Genomic DNA, 21,139 nt, shown 5'->3' on the forward strand with positions numbered 1-21,139 from the left:
ATATTTTAAACGTATACGAACCAATTTTCAGCATATATATAGGGTATGTTGTGAGTCTTTTCATGATTTTAAGCTAAGAATCATTCTCTATTGGCTTTTTATCACAAAACGTCCTTGACGTTTGCGAAACTATCATGATTTTAAGCTAAGAATCATTCTCTATTGGCTTTTTTTATCACAAAACGTCTTTGACGTTTGCGAAACTATCAGATTGCATCCTTAAAGTTTTTTTTCTATCACTTATGGTCCCTAACGTTAATATAGGTGCTCTTAAATAGTCCATCTATTAAAAAAATTGTTAAATTCAGGGATATAATCATCAAATCAATCCAAAATTATAAAATATTTCTTTCTCCCCTCTTTCTTTTCTGTTTCCTTTCCTTCTCTCTCTCTCTCTCTCTCTCTCTCTCTCTCTCTCTCTCTCTCTCTCTCTCTCTCTCGCCTCTTTCTTTTTTTATTTCCTTCTCTTCTTTCTTTCTTTCTCTCTTTCTTTCTCTCCCAGAGTTCAACCACCACTCTCGCGGTAAGTTCAATTATCTTAGTGAGAAATGCAAGTACTATTTAGTTGCATAAATTATGTCTATTGCTAAGTAGATTCAAAATTTTGCCTTGAAGAGAAAATATAAGATTATAGCTTTTCCTTTGGGCCTGGAAATAAGATCGTAGTTGAGATCTTGACATTCGCTTTATTTTGCTCAGGTTGTGAGCGGTTCTAAGACAGTTGCTGGAAAATAGTTTTTGTTGCATTCCTTTGTAAACTAATGTACCACCTTTTTGTTCAATTGGAAGAAAGTTTTAGATTTTAGATTATTGAACTTACCGCGAAAGTGGTGGCTGAACTCGGGGAGAGAAAGAAAGAGAGAAGGGAAGGAGAAGAAAAGAAAGAGAGAAAGATATCTGGTGGAGAGAGAAGAAGAAGAAAAGAATGAGAGAAGGGAAGGAAATAAAAAAGAAAGAGGAGAGAGAAGACTGAACTCGAGGAAAGGAAGAAAGAGAGAAGAGAGAAGGAAAGGAAACGGAAAAGGAAAAGGGGAGAGAGAGAGAGAGAAAAAAAAAAAGGAGAGAGTGGAGATGAGATTGAGAGGGAAGATGAGAGAGGAGGATGAGACGAAGAAATAACAAAAATGAAAACCAAAACTAAAAACTGAAATTTATTTGAAATTGTTTTCACTTTTGTTACTCTTCCCTCTCATTCTCTCTCTCACTCTCATCCTCACTCCAATTATCACTCTCATTTTCATCTATACTCTACCACAAAAAATAAAAACTAAAAACACTTTTTTCTGTTTGCTTGCACTCAATGCAATTCAGGACGGTCCAAAACGACAAACACTTTTTTCTTTTATTTTCTTATACAAGTGATATTGGGAAAGAGGGGAATTGAACCTAGCATCTCATGGTCATCTTTTTCTTTGTTTAGTACTTTTCCCAAAGGGTTTATAAGGAGTTGGATTATCCCCATATTGGCCAATTAGTTTTAGGGTAGAACCTCAATTTCTTTCATTGTATCAGAGGGTGAAAGCCCTACAACCACAGTTCCACATCACCCAATATATTTGTGCACGTGTTATGCTTGAAATGTCGCCACAAGTGGGGGACTGTGTGAGGATGTCAAATTGAAAATATCTCATATTGGAAAGTTGAGAAATCTAGCAAGCCCAAGGAGTTGGGCTACTCCCCGCATTGCCAATTGGTTTTGAGGTGGAACCTCAACTTCCTCATTCACACCCCCAAAAGATTTGGTTCATTTTGAAGAAAAATATTGTCAGTTAAAACATCTCAATTATTGTTAGCGCTTATTACATACAAGGTTTTCTCTCAATCTCACTCAATTGCAGATCCCTTTTTCTATTAAGCCCATTCAAGGTGTTCATGGTGACCCACAAACAATAACCCAAAAAATTTCCAAAAAAATAATAGAAGAAGAACCATAACCAAAAAATTGTGATGCCTGAATATCAATGAATCCATATGAAATTGACAAGGTTTCTTTGTGGGTTATTTTTTTCCTGGTCGATGAAATCGTTACCATCAAGATGACCTTCGCTGCATACGTTGATCACCAACTACTGCACATCAACTAGCGACACCACCTACACAAACAGAGTCAGGAGGCTCTGAGCTTCTACTATAGTTGACGACACTAGCAACAGAAGTGCCATACTCCGACGTACAAAACCCCGTCAGTCTTGTAACTTCCCAACACCAAAAAACAATTTTCCTTTCCCTTCATCGTCTATGTTCTCTATACTAAAACTTCCTTAAGAAAACATCTAAAATATTGTATTGATATTTAATTAATATTTAATAGAAATTCATGGAACTAGAGCATTTACAATGGGCTCCCTAAATCACATCCTTAAATAAATTTTATGGAGGAATTAAAAAAATACAACTCCAATCATGTTTCTTATCCACCTCCTAAAATAAGGAGATCTCTAGGAACTCCTAAATTTGAGAAGGGAGAAACGACTTCCAGTGGCTCCCTAAAATTTTATCGAGAGCTCATATAATAGTTTTTGTTTGTTTTTAGTTAAATTTAAACTAAGTAATATCGAGCATGATTGTAAATGTTAACTTTATATGAGGTGAAGGACACGTGTCAAAAGATGAGGAGGAAACAGAGTGGGCACAGGTATTTTGGGCACGGGAAAATTGAAGTTCCCCACGACAGCTTCTGCGGTTTGCTTTCTGAACTTTCGTACTAACAGAAAGTCTCCGGGTTTAACCGTAAGTGGTATGATTGCCCCCCTTACAATCATGAACCGGTAGACTTTTCTTCTTTTAAGTACTGATCAATCAGAAATGCTCGTCCTGTTGAATAGTTTTTTTTGCTTTTTAGGTACGATTCTAACTGGTTGGGTTAATAGTCACAAACGATCAACATGTGAAGATCATGAAACCTCTTCTTTTTTTTGGTTACAGAAGATCATGAAACCTTTTTTATTAATAGAAAAGAGTACATTCAAGCTTAGAAGCTTTTCATACGCTACATTTGCCGATGTTTCAAACTTTTTCATAGTAAATAGAAACGGGAAATTCGAACTTAGAAGCTTTTCAAGTATTAGACAAAAGAAATACGCTAGATTAAGAACTAGTCGATACTAGAATCGGGTTTTATTTTTTAAGAAACCTCAAATAATTTTTTTAGCTCCCCAGCGTGTTAGAAATCTAAAGGCTCTCTCTATTTTCTTTATCTTACTGATAAGATCTAAAGAAAACCAGTAGGTGGATAAGATCAAATCACTTTGCCATTTACTCTTCGGTAAAATATAGCAATAATTGACTGGAAATGTGACGCAGACAGATTGCACGTACAGATTACACAGATTGCAGTTCCATAACAGGTGTGGTTCATGAGAATATATAATAAAAATAATATATACAAAAAGGTAAACTTTTAAGCTCAACTCAACTGTATCAACCTTACATAATATTTATAAAAAAATGGAAACGATAGAGGAAGGAAGCATCGATCCTGAGGGAAAAAAGAGGAAATTAACAATTTTATAAATAAAAAAGGAAAAAAAAAAAAAGGAGCAAAGAAAGCAAAAGAATGGAAAATTCAAACAGGGGGGGTGCATGCAGTATAGTATAGAACACTTTCACATGAGGTCCAGCTTGGAATATACAGAAGAAAAAAAAAGTAGTTTGGCTTCTTGTAATGGAAAATTCATCTTCTTTCTCATTGCCATTCCTGGAACTTCTCTGAAAATCACTTTTATTTTAATCTGAGTTATATATATTGAGATGACCTCTCACAGCAAAAGCAGTATAGCAGCAGGCCAGGCACTCATAGAGGTGGAGTTCCTTTATGCCCTCAGCCTGTCTTCAAAGATAGAGAATCTCTCTGAAAATGTTGAAATTCCCTCTCGTGTTCCATATTTATATATGCACACATTCAACATTTTCTTCTGATTACCCAAACTGCAAAAGGTGAATTTCCTTTATAAGCTTGTGAATGTTCAGCAAGAATCCTAGAAATTTAGCTGTTTTTGCTGTCTTGCTTTTTATATATATATATACATATATAATAGCATGAATTGACAGCCATGGAACTGTAAGGACCCCACCATGGCATGCAGGATTGTATATAATAATGGTTTTCTGGCCTGACCATGGAAAAACATCCCCCCGTTTTGAATAAAAATGTTCAATAATTAAGTGCACAGCCAATCAAATCAAGAACCAATTCCAAGGGACCCAATTAATATGAGAGGCACAGATATATAACATAAGTATATTATGCATATTGTCCTAAATAAGCAAAAATTATTGCATACACCACATTTTTCTCAGTTAATCATAGAAAGAGTGTTAATTAGTCGTCATAAGAGCACATAATTCATGTGTTAGACTCAACATGTCACCCAACTTATTACGTTTGATTTTGATCAGGTAAATCATTACAAGAAAAATTGGCTAATGTGATGAAATTAAAAGTAAAGTTTCTAAATTCGTCACATGTAGTTAGAATATGTGAAGAATTTATTTGGTCGTCACTTATAAAATGATCAAGAGACCAACAGTTTTTGGGAAAGACCAAAGTCGTCACAAACATGAGCGCAGTTCTAGGTGGGAAAGACTAACAAGTATTTGTGATGCCAACGGGTCACATATAAAACTCTAATGCGTCACAAATATTAAATGTTGAAATCTATAGTGAAAAAAGAGAATACAAAAAGAATTAGAGGAAAAATTTCCCTACCCAAAAGAAAATATATATTTCAGGAATTCTTTTGGTCATCGCATATAATGAACTATGACAAATTATGTGAGGATCGGGCCTCACTTATTCACATCTAATATTGAAGAAACCATGTTATATATAGAATTAATACAACTGTTATATATACAGGAATTTTTCTGGAAACGATACCACTAAACTGTGTTGATGTGACATAGAAAAAAGAGGGTGGGAGGTGGGGGACTGGCTAACAATGTTTTCTAGAGATGTCCGTATTCTATGCCTTTATACTCTTTCTTCTTCTTAATGCCCGTCTCAAAACGCATAATAGAGATCTAAAGTAACTCGCTTGAAAACACTATAAATATACAACCTTACAGGAATTCCACTACCAAGCAATATAAGAAGTACATCTCTAATTCCTCCTGAGTTCTTATCCATTAATCTTTGATCAATAGCTACACTTTCTTTCTCACTCCTCCTCATTCTCTCTGTCTCCAAAAAATGGCAAGAATATCTGAGCCTCTGGTTGTTGGGAGAGTGATAGGAGATGTTCTTGATTGTTTCACCCCAACAACAAAAATGTCTGTCACTTACAACACCAGGCTAGTCTGCAATGGATATGAGCTCTATCCTTCTGCTGTCACCACCAAACCTAGAGTTGAGATTCAAGGAGGAGATATGAGAACTTTCTTTACTCTGGTATATATATATCTATAGTTCTATACAAATTTCCAATATTTCTCAAAGCTCCCACTTCAGTTAATTAGTTTTTGTTTCTCTATGAGTCTTCATTATCGGATCAATTTGATTTTACTTTGCATCTCTTGTGATATAGTTTTCTTGTTATTGCAGATCATGACAGACCCAGATGTTCCTGGCCCTAGTGATCCTTATTTAAGGGAGCACCTGCACTGGTATACTTATTAACCCACTATCAAATTAACCTAGCAACAAACTAATCTATTAATAGACAAATAAACGTTCACTTAATTGATTTCATGAGCATGCTAGGCTAGAGCGGATGTACTCCCCCTTTCTCCTCTTCACCCCACTTCCCGCGTGCTGGTAGTTTAGATTAGATTAAAGTAGAACATCCGGTGATTTCATATAAACCCATAAAACAATGGTCCAGATACAAGCACCTAACAGTCCTTCCGTACCTGTTAAGCATAAAAAATGACTTCAGTCAAAGCTTCTAATAGTTTGTAAAATTCATTGTATACCTCTACATGCACCTTGTTTTTGTTTGCGTTTCTTAATTATTTGTTCATAAATTATATTCAGAATTTTCAAATTTCACCTAATTTATATATATATATATATATATATATATATGAACTGATACCTAGCTAGAATAGCAAGCTAAAAGTTGTCTAAGTATATAAAGATACCTAGCTAGGAACTGACAAGTTTGCTTTAATTTTGAACTAAACCCAGGATTGTGACAGATATTCCGGGCACCACAGATGCCACATTTGGTAAGTCAAATAATGTTTTATCTTTCGAATTATTTTCCCATTTTAATTAACTTAACTGTGGTTAGATTAATTGTAAATTAATTTAACAGGAAGAGAGGTGGTGAGCTATGAGATGCCAAGGCCCAACATTGGCATCCACAGGTTTGTGTTTGTTCTCTTCAAGCAGACAAGAAGGCAGTCTGTGAACCCTCCTTCCTCAAGGGATCATTTCAGTGCTCGAAGCTTTGCAGCTGAAAACGACCTGGGTCCTCCTGTCGCTGCCGTTTACTTCAATTGCCAGAGAGAAACGGCAGCTAGAAGACGCTAGCTAGCTACCCAAAACCCCAAAGCTCCTCCATAATATGTTAATTTTAAATAAAATTATTATCAAGTGTGTTTCATCATCCTCCCCTGTCGTTAGAGTAGTATTAGGCTAAAACTACTCACATGTAACCAGAATAATTTCCAGTCAAGATAGAGCTAGGTGCGTTTGGCTCTGTCATTTTGCTGCTCTCTAATCGGACTTAATGAATTAATTTGCAGAAAGTTTGAAGTCTCACCTGACTATCTGTGAAATATCTCTCTATGGTGTTTTTAATTTATATTTTATTATAAGGGGACAGGAGCAACCAAACTTTGTCCTTTTTAAGTTAGGGTTTTGGCTTCCATTTCGACTGGAAAAGTAGAAGACCCTCTATTATTGACTTCATCTCTTCTTCCCAGCTTAGGGTTTTGGGTTGCACGTTTCAAGCACAAAAATATGTGCGATTTGACAGCAGTCAGTCACACCACATCCAGCTATGTCGACGCTTGTAATGAAGAGGCAACTAGTTTTATTTTTGCTTTTGAGAACGAAGAAGCAAGTATTATAGATGCATGGTAAAGAAAAATACTTGATTCCGTCAAAGAAAGTAGAAATTCATACTATTTTATTGCTAATTATATTTTGATATGTGTGTAGAGATTTCTCTTTTTGTATTTTTGATAAATTATTTTTGCATATATGTCGAATTGTGATTTGCAGAAAGTAGGAATATCTCATTCCATGGTAAATTTATAATTTATAATATGAATTATTTAGAATATGAAAAATAATTTACTGCAAAAGTTTCACTTGGAAACCCAATTTTCATGCACCCTAGTTTTTTTTTTTTTTTTTACACAAACCGAACATTAAAAAACTAAACCCTAAAAACTTTGTCGATTAAGAACCAAAACTTTGTCATTTGATACCAAAAAATCCACACATTTTATGCCCTAATACTATATGAGTTATTAAATTATTGGCCTTTTTATCCATGAATTTATGGGTTTTATTTATTTCCCCTCTTCATTTTGCATATGGGTTTAAACTTTTCCCAATAATGGAGCCTTGACTGTTTTGAGTTGTCAACAAAAAGCGATAATCAACGGGATCTTGTGCAGTGGAATGACATTAAATTGCAGGCAAGGGGTCACAAATTCAAACCCCATGGCACTTAGTTGTGTGTGTGAGAAACTCTATTTCTTGTAGTTTAGACTATTACTTGTACTTAAAGAAAAATAAAAATTAAACAAAGATATACGTTATCTCATCTGAATCGATGCACAAGTTGCACATGACTAAAACAACAATATATATGTCCAAGTGTTTATCTATAGGGGCGGAGCTAGAATTGTAAAGTTAAGGGGTCGAAAAAGAAAATACAAGTATATAAAACACTTAAGTATTCAATAATTATATGTTTAGAGCTAAATATTTCTAATTGAATCATGTCTAATTTGTTTTAGAGGAAATTTTAATTTAAATTATAAGTTGTTTATTACAAATTCTATATATTATATATAATATAATAGAAGATGGATAAAAATCTAAGGAGGCCAGGGCCACTCCAGAACTAGAAGTGGCTCTGCCACTGCTTATCTAATTAATTAAGGATCCATATATTCAAGTCCCTAAATGCATACACGTATTAGATTTAATTACAACCGTATGAAATTACTCTACCAAATCATATGGTTAGATTTCCCTCTTGCAGTTGAGAGTCGGATTAGCCATCAATGGACAATCTAACATAATGATGAGACGGAATTATACAAAAAATATATATGAATGTCTAGCGGATCTTTAATTTGCAGTGATAATTTCAGGTATTATACTTATGTTTCTCCATTGCAGCTGTCTACGTTCTTGAGATTCAAGATGTGTATTATACTTGACGTATTGGTAGACAGTAGACATAATTGTATTTCATGAGGTACGCATGCAATATTATGATGATTAACATAATTATATATATTATTAATCAATTTGAATTACTTTTTAAGATTTCATATTGGCAGGTAGCTAGGATACTCGAAGCAAATGGTAGTGTACGAATTTTCCGAGCTCAATGATTACAAACAGGGAAAGTATTTTTAAGATATGTTTCTCACAATCTTGTCGTGTATATGGAGAAGGATAATAATTCAGGTAAAAGATCTATCGTCGTGGGCCTACCGAGCAAAATCCAAACATTTACTAGTTTCTTTCTTGGTTCTTTTTTAGTCAGAAAAGAAGAATTTCATTTGATCATCAATGTTAGAATACAAATCAACATAAAACTGTATCATGTGGACTCGTTAAAATGTTGCTTTAAAAAACCGCCACATGGAGGAATTGGCTGCAGTTCGAGAAGGCCTTACTTTGGCTACTACAATGGGATTTTGAAAATACCTATAGGATGGCTTAAAAAATTAAAAAGTAAAGTCTGTGTTTTGAGTAGTCAAGAGTAATACAGTAATATATAAAAACATGCCAACATGATTGATACGATGTCTCAATTTTTTACAGTACAGAACGTAAAAACAGATAAAAACACAGAAGTTATTTTACATGGTAAAACCCCACATCTGTGAAAAATCCACGGGACATGATAGTCTAAGGCAAATCCACTATAGAATGATGATTACAAGAAGTATAAAAACTTTTCCTAGACACTCTAGATAACGTACCAACTTCTTCATAACTCAACTTCTCGCGGGATGATCTTTCGACACTCCTTATGTTGAACGCAATATTGGTCACAATTGCTTTAAGCTCGCCGGAGTTCTTCCAACTCTCCTTATGTTGAATCCGATACTAGTCACGATCGATTCCAGCTCACTGGAGAAAAACCGCTACAATGGTCTTGGTGCCCTCAACCGTATGAGTCACCGAACATGCAAATGAATGCAATATGAATACAAAGATAAATCACCAAGATAATCTTACTCTTGATGATTTATCCTTCTGGAAAATAAAGCACAACAACTTTCTTTTGTGTATATGAAAACTCAAGAAATACTCTAATCGTTGAAAGTTGTTAACCGAATGAAAACCAAGCTTTGCTTTTTATAAGGGTTTTCAAAACTGGAAACAAGATCAATTACTTCCTAATCAACGTATTAATTTTCCAAAATCAGACTAATTGATTTTCAATCAAAGAAGACTTTTAATATTCAAAACTGGAAAGCAATTTATAAAATAAATTAATCTTTCTTAAAATAAAAAGTCTTTTAATCAAAATGTTAATCAGATTTTGAGTTTGAAATAATGCTTGAAATACCACAATCAGGATGCATGATTGAATGAAGAATTTACCTTAGTGATCGTTGGTTGACATATAAGCCTTCAGAGCATATCTTGGAATTTTGACAGCCACTATCACAACTAATTTACCATCTATACTTAGTCTAATTTGTCTCTAGGAAATACCAATCACAAAGTCAATACTAACAGATTTTCTGGCTTGGCTTCTCTATTGGGTTGGATTTGCAGGAGGCAGTGACTTGTTTGAAGGCTAATGACATGTTATGGAGCAATTTAGAGAATTTATTGACTGACATCAAACAACTTTTGGTTCTGAGTTGGGGGTAGGGGAGTTGTTTTTCCAACCTCGCCAAGTAAATAGAATGGCACACATTTTGTAGGATAGCAACGGGCCGGTTTGGACTCGGGTATGGGAGTATCATTCCCGTTAAGAATTTTTGGGAAGTATCCGTCCATATCTCCATTAGGGGCTAACTCCCAAACCTGCCATGAATTCTCTTTTTTTTTTTTATTAAAAATTTATCCTACATTATAACACTTAATTTCACTTTAAAAAATTATCATTCAACTCAAAATTACATTCAATTAAATTATAAAATTCAACTCAATAAATCAAAATAATCTCAATTCAACAAAACTAAATAAATATTATATTATATAGTATTGATTATATTATATTATAATATATACATCGCTATATTATATTATTTATTATTAAAAACAAATATATTATTATTGGGCCCGGTTCGGGGATGGGGATAACAGTACCATCCCCGACCTATCCCCAACCAAGGATTTTTAAAATTCAGGATTCCCATACCCGTCCTGATTTTCCCACAAAATCTCCCTGTTAGGATTGGAGATCCAACTCGACGGAAATTTATGTCATCCCTAACGCTTTGGCACAACATGGGCTCATGGAACAAAACCTTATCGTTTGGGTACACCTTCTTGCTGCGGATAGGAGGGCATTTTAGGAGATGTAATTTTTAGTTGGTTGTGATGCAGTGGTACTCTTTTTTCTTGACCAATTTCTTGTTAAACCAACACTACAAGGGGAAAAACATACACAATAACTAACTAATGGTGTTGATTGAAATCGCCTAGTTGTAGCATAAGTAGATCGATGTTCAAGCTATTATTTATAGAGATGCTTGTGTAAATCTCGCCCTCTAAAACTTTGGTTGTACTTACTTTTTTCCTTAATAATATATTATCACTTTGCTGTTTAAAAAAAAAATAGCAAATAAAATTTAATATAAAAAAAGGGAGTAATATAAATCATGATCCTAAATCAATTTCCCTTTCTGTCCCCTTTCCAAAAAAGAAATTAATTGGACTATTTGTGTAACCTATAGAGACCCTTGTGAGAAGGAGAAAAAGACAGACGTGCAAATAAAACGTTGAGTTTTGAAAAGCTAATGCTTAGCCTCCATAAACAGTATCAACAATGTAATATCTTCCTTCTATTGCTGGCTCAGACCCAACTTCCAAATGGGCATCATTTGCCCTAATCAAATTACATTTGGGTTTCACTTCCTTTTGGTGAAGCACGAGAGCCTCCAAGAATGGCAGACCAAGAAGATGCCCCAAGGGCATTGGCTTTGGCATCATTACAACATTGGCTGCCGCCTCCGGTGAGTATGACAATGACTTGGAAACCATTGGAACTGCACGGGAGATATCCGTTACCGGCAGTAGGCAATTGGCTAGCAGTGCATTTCCGGTTGCAGTGAAATAGTCGCCCCAGTAGTACTGTGGTGGAGGAATGCTGTCGACCGCATCAAGATCGATCTCGAAAAGATCGTCTTCGTCTTCCGTGTCGGCTATACCTTTACACAGTCCTGTTGCATGTTCTGCAGAAGCAGAACCTCCAAGGAGAGAAGCCATGGTGTGTTTTTTTTTTAAGTTTCATAGATATGATTTTCTACTTATATATATATATATATATGTTAATATTTTGGTGTTTGGTGGTGAGGTTGGAGTTCAGGTGGTGAAGTTGGAGTTCAGGTGGTAAGTAGAACGCCCTTCAACAAATCTACAACGACAATAGAAGAAGGTGGAGGTTGGTCTTTTAAAGCAGCATGTCCCAAAGTCAAATCCCACGTATGGCTGATTTTCTTTTCGTACATAATTTTTCCCACTCTAAACCCACTCTACAAAAGGAAAAGAAAAATACAGAGCAGATATTTTAAATTACCAAATCAAAATTAAAATTTAACTGATCAAAGGCGGAATGGGATCAGCCCAAAAATTCAAGGCAGAGATCCTGCATCACCATATACAATACAGTAAATGGAAGTTAGATTTTGTGTTTGTTTGGATGACCAGTTTGTTAACAGAACAAAGGGTATCTTATGTTAAATCTAGCAAAGCTCAAAACCAATCTTGATAAGGAACTGCTGATTCAATATCTACCAAAACCACTAAAGTTTGCAGAGTAGACGACCTAACTACCTCAACAGAACAGAAGATATTCCACAGTTTCTCTAATATATAAAAAAAATGGAGCAATCAGTTAGAGATTCATAAGTCAAAATCAACCTATCCTGAAACAGAAGACTCCAGCGTTGCCCAATTGGAGAAGCCAACAACACATTACTCTGCATTTAAACCTTTTAAGTTCAACAACCAAAAGCTATAACAAATAATTCTCCTAAGTTAACAATGCGACAAAACCAAATCCTTCAAGTTTGGATACAAATGCGTTATAATATGTAAAGTTCATATATACTGATGCCTTATTTACAGACATCTTCAGTAATTTCTCTCTTTTTCTGCATCTTGAAAACTTATATATGAAAACTTCAAGTTTCTAAAGCTTTGGGTTTTATAACATGGTTTCCAACCAGGCAATGCCACACTTCCCGATATTTCTTTCTCAACTAACAATGGCATTGTCCGATTGGGTTCTATAACATGGTTGGTTTTTCATTGCAATGCTGCAGTATGCACCTCAAATGCCACATGGGTTGGGAAACAAAAGTTAGGGGAAAATGTTGGGCTATTAAGCATATTCCTTTACAAAAACCAAACCATAAAGAAATGCGAGGGATCCTTCATTGCATGACTCAATCTCTAGCCAAAATCTACTGCAGTATTTAATAGAAGGCCCACTAAAACTTCCTAGATAGCACAGTTTAAAAGCATCATAAGGAAGAATTACCCTATAACCTACAGCTCTGTTAACCTAACAGCAAAGTTATTATCATTTGGGGCTTTCACTTTTGCACCTAACAAATAAGATGATCCTTAGATGACTATATTTCTGACAAATAAGCCAGGCCATTCTTTTACCATTTGATGCAGGCAGAGCTTTGTGTGTCTAGTCTGTACACCATCACACTAGGAAGTTGATTCGCCTCAATCTCATGCTTGTGTTTTGTCATTGGGGCTTAGGCAAAATGTTGAACTACTAAAACAGAAACTCAGAAAGAACCCCAGATACAAACCTTTTTAATCCTTGTTTGTTTGCAAATATAGACGAGCAAATCCTAGGCTACAAAGAGGCGAGATGACAGAGCAACCCATATTGGACGTGAGCAAAATGAATCACCTAATTCATTTACTTATAGCACAATTAATCAAAACAACAACTACAACGCAACATAATTGAGAAGATAAGCGAACCAAATCCATTTCTAATAACCAAGTAAGTCGGGCCAAAAAACCAAATTCATTTCATCGTGATATCTCCATTTTCTACATTATCCCAACATTACATTCTGAATGCTTCCAATCACAACATCACATATATCTAAATCCACAGCTACAGAGATGTTCAAGACACTCACTATCAACCAACCACCAAAAATTTGCAGAGTGTTAATCAATTGTTTCACAACCAATGCCACTAAAATATCACAAGAAGCGAAAACAGAGTGTAAATCAAGAAACAAGCATACGCTATCAACCCGCGATGCTCATCACCACCGTCAGCAAGCGCAACCATGAGCCCCGTGCACACCCTCGTGGCCCACAACACAAAGACGGCAGCCACGGCAATCCTGAAGCTCCCGCCTTGGGGGACGAAGAGCGAGGCGGCCGATAAGATCACCACGGGCAGCATACAATACCCAATCACGGACGTACACCTGTGCAGGTCGAGATTGCCGTTACGCCCAGCCAACATGTTGAAGACGATGTAGAGGAAGATGGAAGAGACGACGATCCATCCGAGGATAACGCCGAACTGGATTTTTCCCGCGAGGAGTTGGAAGAGGCAGAGAGACATGTAAAGGAGGATCGGGCCGGAGAGGTCCGAGTCCTTGTGGACCGCCGGGTTGGACCGGAACGGGTTGAGAATAGACTTGGTTTTTCTCCAGATTTGGTCAGGGTGGATGCCGAGCTCGTCAAGGAGGGGCTCCTCGTCCTCGAAGGAGGCGGAGCCGCCAGGGATGGAGGAGGAGCCGATCGGGCCACCGAAGAGGGAGGAGGAGGAGGCGGCGGCAGCCGAGCCGATGTCGAAGGACATGAAGGGGATCGAGGAGGAGGAGGAGCGCGGTGGTTGAAACGGCGCCGTCGCGACGCGGCGTTGCTGGATGTTGTTGGATCCGACGGCGCTAGGGTTCCCGCCGGAGGGGAACACCACTGGAGGTACCGCGAACTCCTTCGTCATTTTGGGATCTGCAGATTTGGGGATTTTGGGGGTGGGATAGATTAGGGTTTTGAGAATTGGGGGATAGAGAGAGAAAGGTGGGGACGAAGGAGTGGAAGTTTTCGAGCGAGGTGAAGAGATCAGTTATTACACAGCAAAACGGTTTGTATTTGGGAAGGGACTAAGGGTATTTTTGACCTTTTAACTGTGAAGTTCGGCTTATTGGTGGCGAGCTTCACCGCGCGGCATTGGCCAGGTGACGTTTTTAGTGTTTGATATTACTTTCTTGGCCTTCAACTATTTTGTCTGAAACTTTCTTGCTCTTTAAGTCTTGAGTTATGGGAAAAGAGTCTCTCGAGGTAACTGAAATTACAAAAAATGTTCTAATTCTAAAATAATACACTCCTTTGTCTTCAAACCCATATTCTAAGTACCCCTATCACTAAAATTAAATTAAAATATTTACCCAAAAAATTAAAATTAAATCTAATTAAATTTTCTTGTTAAAAAAAGAAAGACTTGGAAAAATATTGCGAGTAACAAGTTAACATACGTTACATTTTCTAAAGCAAACTAATCGAGTGAAGTTGTAGTTGTAAATGAAGATTTAATGGCATTTCTCATGGCCCAAAAGCTTGGATTTTGACATTGCAGTCTCCATGCTTCCTAATTTTGTGGACTTTGACATTACAATTTCTATGGTCGACACCACATCGATACCTCTTCATTTTGAGAACTTTTTTTATTTTTCGTTATGTAAAAAACCCCATCACAGATATCACTTATCAAAATAGGAAAACCTTGTAGAAGATATGAAGGTCTTATTAGGGAAAAATAAGATGTGTACATAAATATTTGTCCTATGAATAAAATTGACAATGAAAGATAGGGGAAAAGAAGCTTATTGGTGACCTATAGGGCCCATAGAGGATCATCGCTTTGGGCTTTGCTTGACAAGAAAGCAGCATATAAACAAAAGGAAATGGAAGAAATTCCAAGCAGTCCCCTCCAAGCAGTCCGAAAATCAATGTCAATGATATACAACAGTGAGTGGAAGTCTCTCTCTCAACTCAAAATGGACGGCGGCGGCGTTTCGAAGGCAGTGGCGGTGGTGGCTTGCGCCGCCATGGCGTTGTTCTACGTTGCAATTCTCTATGCCCCGACTCTAATCCTTCGTCTTCCTCCTCCCCCTTCCTTCAAGAACTTCATGATCCGACGGTTCATATGCGCCGCTATTTCTTCCGTCGTCTCCGTTGTCGTCTCTGCTCTTCTCCTCCCTGTAAGCTCCACTTCTTCCCTACCTCATTTTCGCTTCAATTTCTCATGGTCAACTGATCCAGTATGGATCTTCAAGTTCTTTGATTGTTGGGCTTGAACAATGGCTGCCCAGCTCTGTAACTAAGCTCCTCTGTAATAGAATTTAGCTTAAGGTTATGATTGGATTTCTTGCGTTTCGACAACTTTGACTGTGATATGAAATTTTTGAAATTGTTACTCTTCCTTGTTTGCTTATTTATTTTCTGTTACTGGGTACAATTATATGTAGACCATTAGCAATTTTGTTATGGGTTTTGATCAGAATAGCTCACTTTGTTCACATTTTTTAATAATGCCAGATGAAAAGCAGAGAGGCATCATCTCTGTTAGGTGTATACGGCATCCGAATGGACCATATTGTGAGTATTATTATGCTAAGATACAATCTTGATCTTGTTGGCTATGTTTCTTTCCCTTTAATATCGTTTTAATGCTTACCTGAAAAAAGCAGCCGTTCTTCTCTTTGTGGTAATCTGGAATTTAAATTCGTGTATGATATGCAGATTTGGAACGGTCAATGCTTGCTAAAATTTGCATGCTGAATTGCAATTTTATGTATGAAACAGTGGCAAGCTGTGATCTTTCCTCTTACATTGACTGCTCTTATGTACGGTGGATCCTTGGTCCTCAAGTCTCTATTATTGATGAGTGCGTTGAGGGAACACATGAATTTTGGTGGAGGCCTTTCGTTCAACAATATCAAAAATTTATCCGAAGAGATTGTTGCCTGTTCGCGTTCAATAGCTTCGGATGTTTTGGTTTGGCGTACTTATGTTGTGGTTAGTGGCCTTGTATTATTTCGTGGTGAACTAGTTTATTTATTTATGTACACTTTATAATGAATATATTTGATGTCAACTTTTCCTGGTTTGTAAGTGAGATTATCATGCAATGGAGATATAGAGTCTTTGGCTTCAGTTGGTTGAAACATAAAGCCTGGCATCACTTCATTGACAGTATGTTTTTAACAGGCCCCGCTTACTGAAGAGTTGGTGTTTAGAGCATGTATGTTACCTTTACTTCTCTGCGGAGGATTCCAAAAGTCCACAGTCATCTTTCTCTGCCCCATTTTCTTCAGCTTGGGTAAGTTAGACAAATGTCACTTCTTGCAGATATTAAATGTCTATCATCATCAAGGTTGGTAATTAAGCAGGATTTCTTATAATTTCCTGCAGTCTGGTGATTGTGTATTAATTGTTGATAACGTTTATGTCTGATGAATTCTTAAATTTTTGGATGCTGTTCATGAGCAAAGTATCATGCTTACTGTTTGTGTCTGTTGAAATTCATGCATGTGCTTATATGGTCCAACCATAAATTCTTTATAATTGCTCTGGATTAAATTCTAATACCCGTGATGATTCACCCTCAACTGAAAAATGACAAACCAGTTTGTCTTCTGGTTACTTTTGCTGTCTCTGAAATTCCCAAGTTTTTGCAGCATAATCACTTCAAGTTTCCCTTTGTATGCTTATATAAGTACCCATTATGACATTTCCACTTAAAATAGAATAATTTTCTTTCGTATGTCACATTAAGTGACTGAACCTGGAGAGAAATCATTCTTATTGTGCATGATTATTTTTTGCAGCACATTTAAACCATCTAAAGGACGTCTATAGCAAGCAAAACTACAACTTGACCAAAGCCGTCCTGGCTATAGGTATTCTCAACTTTTCTATCCTTGCATTTGGATGGACACAAAGATTTCAGCCTAGAAAATGGGTAGCACTATGCAGTTGCATTATAGAATCCCCTCTTCCTCCTCTCCTTCAGTAACTAAACCTGTGGTATTTTCAGTTCTGGAGTTTCTGGGATCACTTAGATTTTAAAATTGTATGATTTTCAATATGATACTCAATTTATGGAAGGTAATTTTGTCAGGTCTCCAGCTTGGCTATACCGTTGTCTTTGGCTCCTATGCATCTTTTCTCTTCATTCAAACTGGTAAGTGATTGTTGACACTTTGCTACATTATTGTTATTGTGTCACTCGTCCTTGACAATAGGATTTTGTGTTAAATGCATTTCAAAACAGTACATTATATGGTGTGTATGGGCAGCCTTTTCATTTCCTCTTTTTCCCATGAGATACTTTTCTATGTCGTTGATATGTGTCATATTTATTTCATGCAGGACATTTTCTTGCTCCTTTAGTTGCTCACGCATTTTGCAATTTTATGGGACTGCCTGTGCTAGTTTCACGGGGAAAAGGTATGCAAGTAAAGTTTCCTAACCTAATGCCTACCTACAAACCAAAAAATGCATACCTGAGAAACCAAAGAATGCAGATGTAAACAGTATTATTTGTGATTTTGTGTCTCACATATGTTTGATCATACTTCAGAACCTTGCAAAAAGTGCTGTTAGTTTTTAACTAGTGTAGATCCATACTTTTTTTCTTCTTTTCACCATCATGAAACTATTTCATGAAACTTGGGTGTCTGCACATAAGTAGTGAAGAGATATTTTTTAAATTCTTTTATCTTTTATTTTCCAACATGGAAAGTCAATCATGTAAATGGAGACGGGAAGGAACCTTAAGGATTGTAAGAAACCAAAATAAAATGATCCATTCAAATGAAAAGAAGAAATAGGAAAGTTATAACTCTATCTTTGGGCATGGGCTCAGTGCTGCTCGCAGTAGAACAGGACATAATGTTATGTGCCCCATGGAAATCGCACTCGAGGTGGGCATGCATGCAGCTCTAGAGTCTGTCCTGTTCACACAGGAGAAGACTTAAGCCAAAACATTTCCTTTCCATAAATCCACCCTGGACCTCCTCAGGATGAAAGTTTAGATGCATCACTAAAAGGCCCTCTAATCCTTTGTTGTCACCACATGGCTGTGTGTTTTTTTAACTCTGTTGTGTTAGTTCAATTCTTGATCAAAGCTCATCTTTGCCTTCATTATTGTTCCAGGGATAGTAAGTGTGGCATCTGTAGCTGGAATTGTGGGTTTCCTGTGGCTTCTTTTTCCAATGACTCACCCAGAGTTGTATAACGATAGAACAGATAATTGCGTATGTTGGCAAGGATATTGTTCTGGGAACTAAGCCTGTGAAATCTTCAGAGTAAATAGGTTTGTTTAACCTAAAATCTTTTGTAGCATGATTCTGTATAACATGGATGTTGTTTCTTCAGCTATAAAAAAAGAAAAAAAAAGATTATATCATCAGCTCCGGGAGAGATAAATACGTAACAAACACTAATTGTTTAGCTTATCGTTTTCTAGACTTGAAAAGAATCTCAACTAGTTCTATCTTTCTAGAATTCCAAATTATTCACTTTCTGAAGGTGGTATTGCAACTTTAGGCCTTTTCTTTTTTGAATTACTCTTCCTTGATTATTTTATGTTTGGACCACATTCTTTACCACAAAAAATAATGAGATAGTGAGTTAATCTACATTGAAATTTTACTCTTTTTTTGTATTATTTATTTTAATTTTTCTGGTTTATACTGGTGTTTAGTGCTTAATGCTTACAAGAATCAACTTCCAAATGGTTTATTAGGGAAATTATTAGTTGCACTTTCATTTTTTCCTCTTACCCTAGAAATATCTTAAATTTTCTATGAAGCTTGCAATAAGATCAGGGAGGCTAGAATGAGGGGTTATAAAGAGGAGGTTCTTAATAGCCGTCTGATTTATTGCATAATTATTATTGAACTATTAGATTGTCCCTCCTTATAGAATTCTTGCATTATAGAAGCTCCCACAATAGATTGCCCGAGCCTTCATATAGATCTCAAGTGGTCTCTCTGTCCATCAAAGCTGGGCCCTGGATTAACTTGGGTTTGACCGTACATAGTTGATCAATCAACAAGTAGGGTTGAACTGGTCCATCATCAACTAAATGCACAGCCCACAATCTATTAATCCACGGGCTACACACCAATGGCTCTTTTGGAAGTTAACGTTTTCATGGGCCCACTTTCTTTTTTATTTTTTTAAATAAATATAAATAAATAAAATTGTCGGCATTCTTTACCTATGTCATTGTTGCTGAAATTTGCCAACATTTGTGAGGGAAAAAAAAAAAAAATCCTAAATCCATTACTGAGAATATTCTTGATCCTTTTTCAGAAGAAACTGTTAAACACAAATTAAAACTAAAAACCACTTGCTCGTAATCACAAAACAAAGGAAAATGCTAGGGAAAATGACTCACACGCACCTTGCGTAACAGTCCTCAGAGGGAAGGAAGCACAAGCATATGCCCTTCATTGCTAGAAGATCAACAACATAAAGCTTCCCACCCCCACCCCCCCAAACACAAAATGGTGCCCTGAACTTGTTTGAGAAACCTTGTAACCAGATTCATAATGATGCCCTAAATGAGCCAAGAAATGCGATATGGCATGATTGTTGGCTTAGGCAGGTCAAAATATCATTGGAGGTTAGATGGACATGGATGGATGGATTATGGAATGTTCCATTAACAATGTTGAAGCAATCAAATCTATTAAGCACTTTAGAGGTCTAATCGTTTGGGCCAACATCAAAGGGACCTTTATTTTTATACACCTTCTTCCAAATTCAAACCTCTTAGATATTGTTATGATGACCAAAATCTTAAGGATACGATGTCAAACAAGGTCAATGCTCATGACCAAAACCAACCCTATTTCATGGTTTTGGGTTTTTTTATTTTTCAAAAAATTTGTGGGTCTGAATTTTTATGTATTGGCTATCATAACCATGGTGCTCTTTTCAACTTTGAAATTGATTTTGCTGAGTTGGTGATGTGGTAAGGTGTCATAGCCATAGGTAGGGTTTGTTAGACGCATTCAAGTTTTGATTAGACATTCTCTCTTTATGTTCTTCTTCTTCTGATAGATTTTGTTTTGTGTGATGGTCAACTTAAAAGGATATACAGATGCGAAGAGACGACGAGACTTATGTCATTTCCATGACTTTGATTTTTGATATTGTGGGTTACCACTTTTATTTATTTATTTATTTATTCATTTATTTTATTGTTTTTCAAACTTCATGAACCCATATTGACTTTCTATATGCTGAATCTTTTGAGGACGTTGCCTCTGATTGGATCCTCCCATCACCTCTCTTCTCTTCTCAGATAGCCACAGAATCTGCATGAAAAGTTTTCAAATTAAAATATATATAATCCTTTCTGAAGAAGAAGAAAAAGAAAAACAACCTGTTCTGTTCTATCTAACTAAGCAGTAAGTGGTAGGGTTTTTGGCTGCACCGTTACTGGTGCTTCATGTTGCTTACTCTGTTTTTTTGCTGTATAAATTATAACCCTCATGTCAGAACCAGTTTGCCAATTAAGAAACTTGGCTCTGTACGCATGCATGATTACTTTCCCATGTGATTTACTGTTTGACCATCTATTTCTTCCATTTTCATGTGATTTTTTTATAAAGGATATTAAAGTGAGAATTAAAGGAGATGTTATCAGGTTTTTTGACAGCAAATAGCAGTACAAAAATGAGAACTGCACATTTGAAACTTCTTACTTTTTAATTTGGTTAACACTGCACTTTGATTTTGTGATAAAGT

At 36.3% G+C, this 21,139-nt stretch overlaps 4 protein-coding genes across 5 annotated transcripts; 2 read left to right on the forward strand and 2 right to left on the reverse strand.

Moving 5' to 3' along the window:
• Nucleotides 5,033-6,856, forward strand: LOC18771380 (CEN-like protein 2). Its single transcript, XM_007202602.2, has 4 exons — nt 5,033-5,389; nt 5,543-5,604; nt 6,128-6,168; nt 6,258-6,856. The coding sequence occupies exons 1-4, from the start codon at nt 5,192-5,194 to the stop codon at nt 6,473-6,475; spliced, it is 519 nt and encodes a 172-aa protein (XP_007202664.1). The 5' UTR covers nt 5,033-5,191; the 3' UTR covers nt 6,476-6,856.
• LOC18769709 lies at nt 10,865-11,613 on the reverse strand. The gene has a single exon (XM_007203975.2). The coding sequence runs from the start codon at nt 11,585-11,587 to the stop codon at nt 11,123-11,125; it is 465 nt and encodes a 154-aa protein (XP_007204037.1). The 5' UTR covers nt 11,588-11,613; the 3' UTR covers nt 10,865-11,122.
• On the reverse strand, nt 13,340-14,642 carry LOC18771063 (protein YIPF5 homolog). Its single transcript, XM_007204659.2, has one exon. The coding sequence runs from the start codon at nt 14,313-14,315 to the stop codon at nt 13,551-13,553; it is 765 nt and encodes a 254-aa protein (XP_007204721.1). The 5' UTR covers nt 14,316-14,642; the 3' UTR covers nt 13,340-13,550.
• On the forward strand, nt 15,020-19,655 carry LOC18771726 (CAAX prenyl protease 2). Of its 2 annotated transcripts, none has more exons than XM_020567723.1 (8): nt 15,020-15,573; nt 15,911-15,970; nt 16,178-16,390; nt 16,583-16,694; nt 17,203-17,274; nt 17,496-17,558; nt 17,747-17,832; nt 18,533-18,611. In XM_020567723.1, the coding sequence occupies exons 1-8, from the start codon at nt 15,277-15,279 to the stop codon at nt 18,536-18,538; spliced, it is 909 nt and encodes a 302-aa protein (XP_020423312.1). In that variant the 5' UTR covers nt 15,020-15,276; the 3' UTR covers nt 18,539-18,611. The 2 variants fall into 2 exon arrangements, with proteins under 2 accessions (XP_020423312.1, XP_020423311.1); XM_020567722.1 differs by having other exon boundaries at nt 15,108-15,573; nt 17,747-17,824; nt 18,533-19,655.

Source organism: Prunus persica, chromosome G7, assembly GCF_000346465.2.
Source record: "Prunus persica cultivar Lovell chromosome G7, Prunus_persica_NCBIv2, whole genome shotgun sequence".
Taxonomy (NCBI): Eukaryota; Viridiplantae; Streptophyta; class Magnoliopsida; order Rosales; family Rosaceae; genus Prunus; species Prunus persica.